This window comes from Talpa europaea (genome assembly GCF_964194135.1).
Source record: "Talpa europaea genome assembly, chromosome: 4".
In the NCBI taxonomy this organism is placed as follows: domain Eukaryota; kingdom Metazoa; phylum Chordata; class Mammalia; order Eulipotyphla; family Talpidae; genus Talpa; species Talpa europaea.
The window spans coordinates 95097430-95111390 of NC_140070.1; the positions used below are offsets into that span (position 1 = coordinate 95097430).

The 13961-nt window shown below is 39.1% G+C and overlaps 1 protein-coding gene across 1 annotated transcript in view; it reads right to left on the minus strand.

Moving 5' to 3' along the window:
- Nucleotides 1-13961, minus strand: part of SLC9C1 (solute carrier family 9 member C1) — a gene marked incomplete at its 3' end in the record, with an annotated part of 82271 nt that overhangs the window by 67273 nt on the left and 1037 nt on the right. The window contains exons 2-5 of the mRNA XM_084232660.1: nt 12490-12590; nt 11122-11250; nt 10635-10800; nt 7356-7484 (exon numbers count right to left, since the gene is read on the minus strand). Of these exons, the coding sequence (XP_084088786.1) occupies nt 7356-7484; nt 10635-10800; nt 11122-11250; nt 12490-12590 (525 nt within the window). The remainder of the gene's footprint in view (nt 1-7355; nt 7485-10634; nt 10801-11121; nt 11251-12489; nt 12591-13961) is intronic.

Below are 13961 nucleotides of genomic sequence, written 5' to 3' on the forward strand. Positions count from 1 at the left end.
AAAGGAAAATAGTTTTTAATCAGTAAAGACTTTGTCGGCTGGATTTATTAGGTCAGGACAAACCTCAAAGCAAATACATTATTTCTTACAATGTCCCTAACCTGGAAGAAGCTGGAGTGGAGACTGGAAAAGGAAGGAAGCAGGATGGAGAGCAATGAGGAGACCTGAAGGAGGCACATGGAGCAGAGACAGACATATGAAGCAGCTGCACTTGCTTCTTGGTCCTGGACTGGTTGAAACAGATGCGGGTCAGAGACTGTGGGGAAGTTAACAATGGCAGCTTTTATCTTAATTTTGATTTTGCTCTTTTCCTCCCAGACTTGTCTGACTGTTTCTGACCCTTTTCTGTGGGTCCCTGCCAGAAGGTGCTTTAGACTTGTGGTAGGCTTTCAGGTCTTGCTCTTGGCCAATCTCATTTGGGTGGACTTTTACCCATGAGGGGATGGGTAACTTTGAGTGCTTGGTTTAAAACTATATTCTTTGTCTTTTCTGTATTGTTCACTAATTAAAGTTCCTTTCCATTAAAAAACAAAACAAAAAACAATGTCTTCCGATCTCCTAATTCTCAAGTTGGAAAGGTAAGAATTCTTAGTGCAGTGATTCTTTTATTTTTCCCTTATTATGAAATTGTGTTAACTTCAAAGATTAAGCAACACTGTTTAAATAACTATGTTACAAAAATAATAGTTCCTACGAAAATTGTTGGTTTAGGATGATGTAATTGATATAAATAAAATGCAAATGAAATACCCGTATGTTATATCAGGCATTTTTTTTTAATTTAATTTATTTTTAATCTATTTTCTTTTTACACCATTGATCAATTTTAAACAATATTTGCTTCCCCCCATCCCTTCAGGTTGAGTCCCCATAGAATTTCCTTCACTAATGCACCCATGCACCATCACCAGAGTCCCCTGTTCTCCTCCCTCCTCCTCCCCTGCAGTATGTCTCTGATTTATAATTTCTGTTTTTGCTTTGTTGTGTTTGGTACTATTATTTTTTTTTACACTGATGTCATATTTGGTTCCCCTATATTCCTGTTAAAAGTGAAACCATCCGATATTTTTCTTTTTCCTTCTGGCTTATTTCACTGAGCATAATTCCTTCTAGCTCCATCCATGTTGCTGTGAACGGCATGAGTTTATCTTTTTTTTGGATTGCTGAATAATATTCCATTGTGTATATGTACACATCTTCTTGATCCAGTCATCTATTTTTGGGCATTTGGGTTGTTTCCAGGTTTTGCCTATTGTAAACAGTGCTGCAATAAACATAGGGGTACATTTGTTCTTTTGAATCAGAATTTTTGTATCCTTTGGGTAGATCCCTAGGAGTGGAATTGCCAGGTCGTATGGTAGCTCCATTTTCAGTAGACTGAGGAACCTCCAGACAGCTTTCCATAATGGTTAGACCAGTTTACACTCCTACCAGCAATGTAGGAGAGTTCTTTTTTCACCACATCTTCGCCAACATTTGTTGTTGCTTGTTTTTTTGATATGTGCCATCTTACTGGTGTAAGGTGGTGTAAGGTGTAAGGTGATATGTGCCATCTTACTGGTGTAAGGTGATATGTGCCATCTTACTGGTGTAAGGTGGTATCTCAGTATGTTTTTTTTTTTTTTAAGATTTATTTTATTTATTTATACAAGCACTGGGTACAGTCAGAAGCACGGGAGGGTGAGAGAATTCACCAGAGCCAGAGCGGGGAGCAGAGCAGGCAGAAGGACCGAAGTACACTGCTGAGGGGAGCAGCGGGTGGCAGGAGAGGTCTGCGCGCCATGTGGGACCCTCCTCCGGTGGCCGGGGAGCAGCCGGGGAGCAGCCGGGGATTGAACCGGCGCTGCAGAGGCAGCGGGCAGCTTCGCAACCCAGCGTTCAACCGCTGTGCCACCGGGGAGGCCCTCAGTATGGTTTTGATTCACATTTCCCTGATTATAAGGGATGTTGAACATTTTTTCATATGCCTGTTAGCAATTTGCATTTCCTCTTTGGAGAAACATCTTTTAAGTTCTTCTGCCCATTTCTTGACTGGATTGTTTATTTTGTTTTTGTTGAGCTGTGTGAGTTCTTTGCATATCTTTGTGATCAGTCCCTTATCAGTTGAATGGAGTACAAAGATTTTTTTCCCAATCAGTGAGGTGTCTCTCTGTTTTGGTTAATGTCTCCTTTGCTGTACAGAAGCTTTTCAGTTTGATGTAATCCCAGGTGTTTATCTTTGCCTTCACTATCACTGCTTTGGGTGATGAGTCTTTAAAGATATTTCTGAGATGTATGTCTTGCAGTGTTTTACCTATATTTTCTTCTGTATATTTTATGGTTTCAGGTTTTATGTCCAGTTCTTTTATCCATTTTGAGTTGACTTTTGTGCACGGTGAGAAGTAGTGGTCTACTTTCATTTTTCTGCATGTGGCCATCCAGTTCTCCCAGTACTATTTATTGAACAAACTGTCTGTGTTCCATTGCATATTCTTTGCTCCGTTGTCAAAGATTAGTTGTCCATATAATTGTGGTTTTATTTCTGGGGTCTCTATTCGGTTCCATTGGTCTATGTCTGTTTTTGTTCCAATACCAAACTGTTTCAATTATTATGGCTTTGTAGTATAGCCTGAAGTTTGGAAGTGTGATACCTCTTTTCTCCTTTCTTTTCATCAGTAGGGCTTTGGCTATTTGTATTTTTTTTGTGGTTTCATATGAATTTCATCAGTATTTGTTCTATTTCTTTGAAGAATATCACTGAGATTTTTATTGGAATAGCATAGAATTTGTATATTGTTTTTGGGAGGATGGCCATTTTAATAATGTTAATTCTTCCAATACATTAATTCTTCCATTTCTTTGAGGCTTCCTCAATTTCTTCTAACAGTGTTTTATAATTTTCTTTGTATAGGTCTTTCACCTGTTTGGTTAGGTTTATTCCCAAGTATTTGATTTTTTTTGTTTCAATTATAAAAGGGATGGTTTTCTTGATTTCTTCTTCTTCTGGTTGATTGTTTGTGTATAGGAAGGCTACTCATTTTTGTGTGTTGATTTTGTATCCTGCTACTTTATTGAACTGGTTGATTATTTTGAGTAGTTTTTCTATGGAATTTTTAGGGTTCTCTATGTATATTATCATATTGTCTGCAAATAGTGATAGTTTTATTTCTTCTTTCCCTGTTTGGATTCCTTGTATGTCTTTCTTTTGTCTTATTGCCCCGGCTAGGACCTTCAGTATTATATTGAAGAGCAGTGGTGAGAGAGGACATCCTTGTCTTGTTCCTGATCTTAAAGGAAAGGTCTTCAGCTTTTCACCATTGAGAATAATATTGGCAGTGAGTTTGTCATATATGGTTTTTATCATGTTAAGGAACCTTAACATGTTCCTTCTATCGCGAGAATTTCAAGGGCCTAATAATTGTTCAGAGTATCCTCATACTGCTTCATTTGCACTTCTCTCTCCTTTTCTCTTTTGGCTCGTTTTATTTCTGTACCTTTGATAGCACTGATCCGTTCTTCTATTTCATTGATTCTGTTTTCATTGCTTTTTCCAGAGTTCTTTATCTCCTCTAGTAATCTTTTAATCTCCTGCATTTCTTTCCTTTTTTAAGGTCTCAATTTCATTCTTCAGTGCAGTGATTATTTGTCTCAAATAATTTTTTTCCTTTTTGTTTTCTTTCTGCTTTTTAATCATGATGATCATTAATTCTCTATCTGATAGGCCGAGAAGTTCTTCTGTGTCATTGTTGAGCTCTGGTGACTGTATTTCTTTTTGTGGTGTGTCCTTCTCCTGCAGGCTTGCTTGGTAATTTGTATTTTTCCTTCTCCCTGCTGTTTGCTTTCTAATTAGTTTTATGCGTTGGGATGTTGTGCCATTGGTGTTGGTGGGCATCTCTTTGGATTGCTCCTTCAGGGGTGTCAGAAACTTTACCAGACTGAGACCAGCACTGGTAGGCTAAAACTCCACCAGGGTGTTGATGCTGTGTTGCTGGGCACTGTCCCTTAACATTGCCCTCCCTCTGTATTTACTGAGTTCCATCAGGGAATCAGCTAGCTGGTGATTTTGTTCTGGTCACTAGGTGGTGCCAGAGACCCATACCTGCTGACCTGTGCTTTTTCCCAGTGGTTCTCTGAGAAACGGAGAGGGGGGCGAAGGGTAGCACCTCAACACAGGGGCATTTATTCAAGCTGGGTGCTGTGTCTGCCCCGTGTTCACCCAGTGCTGTACCTGCAGCTGTATGGATCCCACGCCCTGAATTCTGTGCTCTAGGTCTCAGTTCCAGGGCTATCAGATCCAAAATGCTGGCTGTCACCCTGTGAAGTGCCCACTGCTATGGCGTGTCCCAAGCCCCGGATCTTGCACTAGGCTCTCAGTTCCAGAATGGGGTCTTACTCCACGCCTTGTTTCCCTTCTTAGCCCCATTTGCGTGGCCCACCCTCTCTCAGAATCTGAGGGTGTTTTTGGGATCCCTGGTTTCCAACTATCAGGATGTTGGTGATTTTGTTCTGGTCACTAGGTGGCACCAGAGATTTTTTCCTAGTGTCCTTCCAGAACTGTTTCCCCCCACCCCAAAAGGTTGCCGGGGAACAGAGTGGGGGTGGCATGGAGCTCCTCAATGGTGTGGGGGTGCTGTGTCTGCCCTGTGCCCTGCCATCGTGGGGATCCCATGCCCCGAATTTCATGCCCTGAGACTCAGTTCCGAAACCCTCAGATACAGGATGTGGGTTGTAGCCCAGTTCAGTGTCTGCAGAAATGGGTCCTTTTGCACCCCGCTCCCATTCCCGGGCACCTGGTTTCTGATTATTCAGTGAGGGGCATTCACCTCAGTGACAGCTCCCACGTGTCTCCCCACCAACCTAGGTCACGAGCACAGGGACCTGGGCAGCTGCGATCCGTGTATGCTTTTCAAGCATGTGCTGCTTTTCTGAACAAGCTTACCTGCTGGCCTTGGGCTATTTTCAGGTCTCTCCATGGAGTCCTTGTTTTCCTCTAATGGCACCTGGAGCAGATCCTCACTCAAGGATTTAAAGTGCACTCATTCCAATTACAGGGCCTCGAAAGAAGGCCCTGTTATTTTTCATCAGTACCTCCCCGGGTCGGGAGTGGGTAATTTGCATGCCTGCCGCCTTCCTTGGATGTGGTAGCCATTTCTCAGGCTCCCTCTCTGGACTCAAACCCTGATTCCCATCACCCGTGGTCACCATGGTAGGCATGGCGACTACCATAGAAAGTTGATAAGGCAGACTTTTGAATGGGTCGTCGCCACCACGGAGGGCATGCGATCCAGCCGAGGTTATCTAGAGTCACCAAAGTTGCTGGTGCCCACTGCCCTGCCGGCAGGAGCTGAAGACTGACTGGGTTGGTTTGGGTCTGGTAAACGCATGTGTCCCCCTCTAGAAAGTGGGTCGGCGCCAGTGGGCATGTATTAGCTCTAGACTTACCACAGTTATCCAAGTAGGAGAGGATTGAGGACCAAAGGAACCATAACTGATTTAATGAGCCATCTGCAGTTTCACTGCACTGGCCATGCGTACTTAGACATGCATGGCTTAATCTTTGAGACAAGCATATGCTACTGGCAGGATCAACCAGGTATCAAGCATATTTCTTAAGAGAGAATTTTCTGGGCCTCCCTGGTGGTGCAGGGGATAAGATGCAACCTATGAAGCTATCTGCAGCCACTGCAGCATGAGTTCGATCCCCAGCCAGGGAGCTACCCACATGGTGCAGCAGACCTCTCCTGTCTCACCCACTGCTCCCCTCAGCAGTGTATTTCAGTCAATCTGCCTGTTCTGTTCCCCACTCTGTCTCTGGTGAATCCTCTCACCCTCCCACGCCTCTGGCCTGTACCCCAGTTCTTGTATGCATAAATGAATAAATCTTTTTTTAAAAAAAGAATATTAAGTTACCAAGAATGTGGAGAAATTCTGACAGTTAAGAGAATAAGGGCACTGTGCTCTTCCTCTACACCTTACCCCCTCTTTTTTTTCAGGGGGATGGCAGATAGAACAATATCATGCTGCAGAAGACCTTAGAATACGAAAGACACCCTGTGAATGGAGAAATATATGTAAATAATTTTCTCAAGCAAGACTGTAATCATTGCTTTTCCAAAAGCAGTGCAACTGGTAACATATAACAAAGGTGAAAATGCTTTTCAGCATTATTATGGAAATATTTTCACTTCTTGGACACCCTGAAAGGGTCCTGCAGTGAAAGAACACCCCATCCCAGAGACTACACTCTGAGAATCACAGTTGCAGGAGGGAGATATGGGTTTGATCAGGAGGAGCCCATAAGGTGCTTCTGGGTTACTGGTAATATGTTATTTCTTGTCCTTGGTGATAATTAGCCATCTGCATGCTTTATAATTTTCCACTGTAGTGTGCATATATTACTGATTTTATGCACATGCATACACACACAATAAAGGGAAAAAATGGTCCAGAGCTCTCTGAACGGGGTAACTTGCCATCTCTCTGCTTACAAACACTGCCCTCAGGCCCTGTGAAAGGCCAGGGGAGGAACACTTCCTTCTGGTGCTGTTAGCTTTCTGGGTTGCCTGCGGGGAGCTACAATGGAAAGGGTGTTCAGAAGGAAAACTGCTCCCTCACCACAGGTGGAGACACTACCTGGCTTATCTTCTGAGTTCGTTTCCAACACAGGAAAAGCAGTATTTCTTATTCTAGCTGTCAAGCATTTGGGTTTACTGCAGGCCCATGGAATGTTGTTCTTTTTTTTTTTTTTTAACATTTTTTTTTTTAAGAGGCACGTATTTTTATTTATTTGTTTGTTTGTTTGTTTTGTTTATACATGCACTGGATACAGTCAGAAGCGCGGGAGGGTGAGAGAATTCACCAGAGCCAGAGCGGGGAGCAGAGCAGGCAGAAGGACTGAAGTACACTGCTGAGGGGAGCAGCGGGCGGCAGGAGAGGTCTGCGTGCCATGTGGGACCCTCCTCCGGTGGCCGGTGGCCAGGGAGCAGCAGGGGATCGAACTGGTGCCGCAGAGGCCGCGGTCAGCTTCGCAACCCAGCGCTCAACCGCTGCGCCACCGGGGAGGCCCGGAATGTTGTTCTTATAAGTATCTTCATGAGAAGGCCCAACCCAGGCTCACCACAAAATTACAACTAATGTTAAACAAGGATGTGTGGTAGTGTATTTGCTTTGAGTCTTATCGTGACCTAATAAATCTATTCAACAAATATTTTATTGTTTAAAATCTATTTCATCTTTTTTAAAAGGGTAAATCACTATATTAATACTATTGAGTTTGTACAAGAATATCTTGTGGTAAAATAATACAAAACCCATATCAACTTTCAGAACACACACAATTCTGGTTTTATGAAATTAAGTACAAAATAGGTCCTTACCTATGGAGCTGTTCACATGAGATTTTAGGGTGGTGTTAATTTCCACAATACTGGTATACAAAACAAAAGAAAGTACAGAAGTTATCAGACTTTCTCCACTAATTAAATCAACGAGACTTCTAGAAAGACCTACAAAAAGCAAAATACTTTTTTTAAAGGTAGGACAAACTTCATTAATATTAAAGTATTTTATTAGCAGGTAGGAGGATATTTTTTAGGTATGGATTTATGTAACATTGCTTCCCCTACAATTTTAAATAGAACATTTTTTTTAAAGATTTATTTATTTATGCATACAAGAGCTGGGGTACAGGCCAGAGATGCGGGGGTGAGAGGATTCACCAGAGACAGAGTGGGGAGCAGAACAGGCAGATTGACTGGAATACACTGCTGAGGGGAGCAGTGGGCGAGTCAGGAGAGGTCTGCTGTGCCATGTGGGTTGCTCCCTGGCCTGCTGGGGGATCAAAGTGGTGCTGCAGAGGCTTCGGATTGCTTTGTAGTGCTGTGCTTAACCCCTTGCGCCACCAGGGGGGCCCTTAAATAAAACTTGGATTATGTTTGGAAACTCTCTTGAAGGAAATTTGATTATATATTAGCTATAAGTAAAATCTAAACTATCATAATATGACAACAATTAGCTGTGGTCAATAATGGTTTTTACAAATGAGATCATCTATGTGAGCTCTCATTCGTCATTTCAAAGCAGAGATGGAAACATGAAATTCGTTATTTATTAAATTCAGTAATCTGGCCTATAAAAAACACATGCATCAAAAAGTCAGATGTATTTAAGATAAGACAAAAAAAGAAAGATGATGGAGAGACAAAGTAAATTCATAAATTAAGGCTTTAAAACATGGCATCTATTAAGGCAATTGTCCAATCAGTCTCACTGTAATTATAAGGTGTCTCCCACCAGATACTATCTACTTCCAGCACCAGATATTATCTATTTCCATCTTAATCCTCCATTTATTGTGATTATTTAAGTTAAATATCCATCCTTTGTCATTATTTTCTGCTGTTAAATGTGCTGGTAGTGGTAAAACTGTAACTTGGAGCATGTGTACTGATTTTGTAAATGTCCATAGGAAGGAAGTGTTATTACAAGGTAATAACAAGCACTGTGATCACAACCTAAGTACAATTAAGAGAAGGAAAGCAAGACAGACTGTTCCTATGGGAGCTCAATGGCCTTGATGGTCAGTTCTTCCCTTCTCTCTGTATCTTGTTTTTTTGTAGGACTTTGCAGTTTCTGTCATCAAGAAAGATTTCTGGCTCCTCTCCTTTCCCCCTGCCACCATCATGGCAGTATACTCTGGCTACCCTAATGGAGGGAATGTGAGAAATATGCGGAACTGGGCCTCCCTGGTGGCGCAAGGGGTTAAGTACAGCATTATTAAGCAATCTGCAGCCTCTGCAGATCCCTGGCTGGCCAGGGAGCAACCCACATGGCGCAGCAGACCTCTCCTGTCTTGCCCGCTGCTCCCCTTAGCAGTGTATTTCAGTCAGTCTTCCTGTTCTGTTTCCTACTCTCTCTCTGGTGAATCCTCTCACAGCCCTGTCCTCCCCCCTTGCAACTCTGGCCTATACCCTAGCTTTTGTATGCATAAATAAATAAATCTTTGGGGAAAAAAAAAGAAATATGTGGAATAAAGATACATCTTTCAGTTGAGGCTATCCTAAATCACTTAGCATCCAGATGACCTGCTGAGTGATTGTAGATTCACTAGGGATGTTCAGCCAAGTTCAACCAAGCTGAATCCTTATCATCAGAACTGCCAGAAATAAGAATGAAAAATAAGAAATAAGAAATAATTGTTTTAAACTACTGTGTTTTGGAGCCAATTATTACTTATAATAAACATAACTGATACAGTGTATAATATTTCACTTTAGAAAATGGGACTATAATAACATGTGAATGTTTGGAAATAGGGAATAGATAGGGGTCTATGAGGAGTCCACAAACCATAAAAAGCTCAAGATAATGTACATGGACTCAAGGACTCACTCACAGGTCTGGTCAGATTTTTTTTTAATTGATTTACCATTGGGTTACAATGTCATGTAAGTTTCAGAAGTAAATCACACCTTGGTATGTGCCTATACCACAGCCAGCGTGCCCACTGCTGAAGTTCTAATGCTGTTCACTCTCAAACTGTCTTCTCTGCCTGTTCCTCCCATCCTGTTCCCCTCCCCCTGAGATATTTTTTAAGGATAAAATAAAAATATATAAAAAATCTTTCTTTGATAGCACAGGCAGAGATGTTACCAAGACAAAAATACTTTGTTTTAAATGATTCAAAGTGAAGAGAAAAATAATTCAAAAGTAATGACAGACTGGCCCCAATTTATTAGAATAATCTTATAAATTAACCTCCAGAAATGACTTAAATTCAACAATGGCAGGATGGAAAATCAGGTGAATACTAACTCATATGAGATTAAAAAGTTAAGAGAAGTATGGAAGGCTCTCAGGAAGCAGAAAAAAGTTTCAGCAGAAAGGGAGCTGGCACTGACATAATCACAAAGAGTTTGGGTTGGTAATAATGTTGGCACTTTCTTTGTCTAAAGTTGTACCTCACAATCCTCTTGCTTTGAAGACTTTCCTTCAGTCGTGTATTTATACATGATGTGTCTCCCCTGAGAATGTGAGCAAATACATGGGTGTGCTATATTACAACTCTATTTTCAAATAAATATTCTAGTTCTCTTTAGTAAAAAGTGGCTGTTATGTTAACTTAATGTGTATTTTGTTTTTAAATATAGATTTGTTTTCTCCTAAAACAGTACACTCTGAAAACATTGATTAGTGATTTTAATGTCTTAACAGAAAAATTAAAGGATTTTGGTCCTAATGATGACAAAGCTTCAAAGGCATTTTTTTGTGTTTATTTTTTTTTACAAATGGCATTATCCTAATGAATGTTTTCAAAGGAAAAGAAATGTTGGGCAATATAAATGTGACCCCAGTGTATATGCAGCATTATAATCCCTATAGAACTGTTCTGTTGGCTCAAGGTAGAAGTATGTGTGAAGTCATTGGTTCCATACAACTCCCTGACCTAGTCTATAATTGGATAAAAGACTGAAAAGAATATAAAGTAAGCACATCACTGGCCTTTCTTTTGTTCTTAGCATTACCACTCTTGACTCTATGCTCAATCCCCCTCCAATTCACAAAGTGAAAACTAGTGAACAAAAGATCTTAAAACTAGACAAGTAAAATATGGAAAATGATATTTTAAATATAGAAAAATAAGAAAATATACCAACCAAGGTCTCTTATAGCAGCTGCAGTCAGCATGGGATCTGAACTCATGAGGATAGTTGAAAATAACAACCGTGGGGTGGGTTGCAAAAGTAATTTATCCACAGATGACAGATACCAAAGAATTAATAGATAATTCACCAAAAAGCCAGGAATTGAAATTAACAGTAACTGCAAAGAAATTTTACAGATAGAAAAATCAGATGCCTTTATATTTCATTTTTAAAGCAGATAATCAGGATTATTGGTGAGGCAGAACCACACTCTATCCATGAATGGGAAAATTTAAAGCTTAATAATTTTGTTATTTTATTTGCCAAATCTGGAAATAAGGGACAAATATTGCAATGAGATTCCTAGGGCCTATGAAATATAGTTATAGAAAATCCTATCTCATTACCTAGTTTGGAGCAAGATTAAAAAAAAAACCAATAAAACTCAACATATAGCAGATCATGAGTGAATGATATTGAAAAAGAATACTTCTCTTACCTGCCAGAATAATTTCTGAAGCATGTATATATCCATCTCAAATGCAACAGTAAAGATAATTACTGGTGTAAATATACCAAAAAATAAGTCTGGGCTCATTGATTGTATGGCATCTGCATACCTTTGTACCTAATAATATAAAAATATGTCATTTTCTTATTTATCCATATTTCTGTTAGCAAAGAATTATATGCCAGGCACTTCTATCACTAGCACAGGAGAAAGAAGACATCACAATGTAACAAATGTGTTACTTTTGTTGGATTTTCATACTTTTTCATCAGATTATTATCAATTATAATAAAAAGTTAATGCACATATCTATACCCACTTTTTTTTTTAAGGAGAAGGTATAGGAAGTACATTGACATATGCTGAAATAAGCACATAACATATTGTTTGCAAAAGTAGTAGCAGTAATTTTGCTCCCTAAGTCCATACCATTGGGTAGTTATCTCCCATAACTCCCAAAAGATGTAGGAAATTTTCAGGCATACAAAAGGAAGAAAAGGGTTTAATGTAGATGGACTGTCATATACAAAATCCACAAAGGAGTAAACAATCATATCAAATTCCAGAAGCTACAAATAATTATCCAAGTCTTCTATAGAAGATGTATGTAGAAAAATAACAGGGAAAAGGCCTGGGAAATTACCACAGATCATTAAGCAACTAATTGATGGTGCTTATCACAAATAATTTAGTAGACATTTTAAAATCTTATAGAGGGCATCCACTTAATATTCATTGATGAAGGAAATGCTGAGTTCCTACTATATTAGGAAATACCTTTGCGTTTGGAAGATCATTTTCCATGGGTCTCTTGGAATTTCTCCATGTCTTATGAGTGGAGGCTCTGATTGCTTTTCTTCCAAACTATCTTTTCAAGATTATTCTGATGGCCATCAAATTTGGAAGATACAGCAAGTGTCTCTATCTTTGATCCTCCAGAGCAAAGAACAGGTATTCTATACTGTCCATTGTATTAAAGTTTCCCTCTGGGACTAGAGGGAAGATGAGTCTACAGCCCATCATGAAACAGTCTCTAAGTTCTGCTTTCTTCTCCTATAACCATCCCAGTGTGTATGTGTGTGCACATTTCCCCTGGTCATCTACTTCTTCTTATGGAAACTGGGGCTCATGGAACAGACACAAGAAAATTCTGATACTCTATCTACTACTATTTCTGGGAGTTACAAAACTTGTTTTTGACAAAGTAGTAACCTGCTTCTGGTTCTTACGTGAACATGCTTTCCATAACTGGCTGAGCAATAAAGAGAAAAATAATTTTATAAATTTTCCTAAGCCATTTTTGTATTATTATGAATCACATATATATTACAAAATACTCATATTTACTAAACATACCTGATCAGATGTAAAACTTAGCATTTCAAAACTGCATCCAATTAAAAATAATATCACCGGGAGAGGAATTGGAAAGTCTTTCAAGTGTAGGTTCAAAAATGCTGTAAAAAAATGTCTTTACTGAAAGGCAGTTAAACATCACACTTATAAAAATTTAATGTGATAGGATTTCTTAGTAGTTAGAACAATATGATACTGTTTCTTTTCTTCTTGTATTCCTGCAACTGAAACCCTCCTTCACATAAGGAATCAGTATAACTATGAATCCACTGGTTTCCTGCTTTACCTCTTCTATGAGGTATCTCATTTCTTTAGAATTGTTAGTAAATATTGCTAGTATCATTGGCTCTTATTACTACTAAAATATTTATAACAGTTTTCTACATGCAATCAATCAGATAGTTTCTTCAGCACTCCTAGAATAAGAAGCTAATACACAACTGATCTTTAATGAAGTTGACTGATTCCTAAGATAATACTGAGAAACTGTTTATAATAATTTACCCAATGAGAAATCTATTGTTAACTTCACATTATATATGAAGATAGACTATAATGAATATTTAACTTTGTTCATCATTATTTTCAAAGTGCAATAAGCAATATTACAACTCTCTCTACAAGTTAATGCTTTCCACTTCTTTATAAAATAATTCCAAATCAAGTTAAAGGATGCCAAAAAAAGTTTCTTTCTTTTGATGTGTACAATGCTATTTTCTTCTCTTCAGAGCTGGGCATAAACTATCATTTAAATAACAGAACACACTACTAAATGTTTAGAAAGTAATGACCCATTCTAAGTGCAGAAAGCAGTGGGAGAGGTAACCAAGATATGATTGAAACTATAATTTATAACACAGATTACAATAAATTCTCCAAGTCTTGATTTTCTGCTTCAATTCTCCCCATCCATTAAATCTAGCCACATGGTTGATCAGGTAAGAAGTTGTGAATACAAAAATCAACTCAAAATGGATTAAAGAACTAGACATAAGACCTGAAACCATAAAATATATAGAAGGAAATATAGGTGAAACACTACGTGATTTGCACATCAAAGACATCTTTACAGACACATCACCCAAAGCAGTGATAGTGAAGGCAAAGATAAACAGCTGGGACTACATCAAATTAAAGAGCTTCTGCACAGCAAAAGAGACAATAACAAAAACAAAGAGAAACCCCACCAACTGGGAGAACATTTTTGCACCCAACACTAATGATAAAGGACTGATCACAAAAATCTGCAAAGAGCTGATGAGACTCAACAACAACAAAGAAAATAATCCAGTCAAAAAATGGGCAGAAGAGCTTAAAAGAAACTTCTCTGAAGAGGAAATGCAAATGGCCAACAGGCATATGAAAAAATGTTCAACATCACTTGTCATCAGGGAAATGCAAATCAAAACTACCATGAGATACCATCTTACACCAGTGAGAATGGCACATATTAAAAAAGCTAGCAACAACAA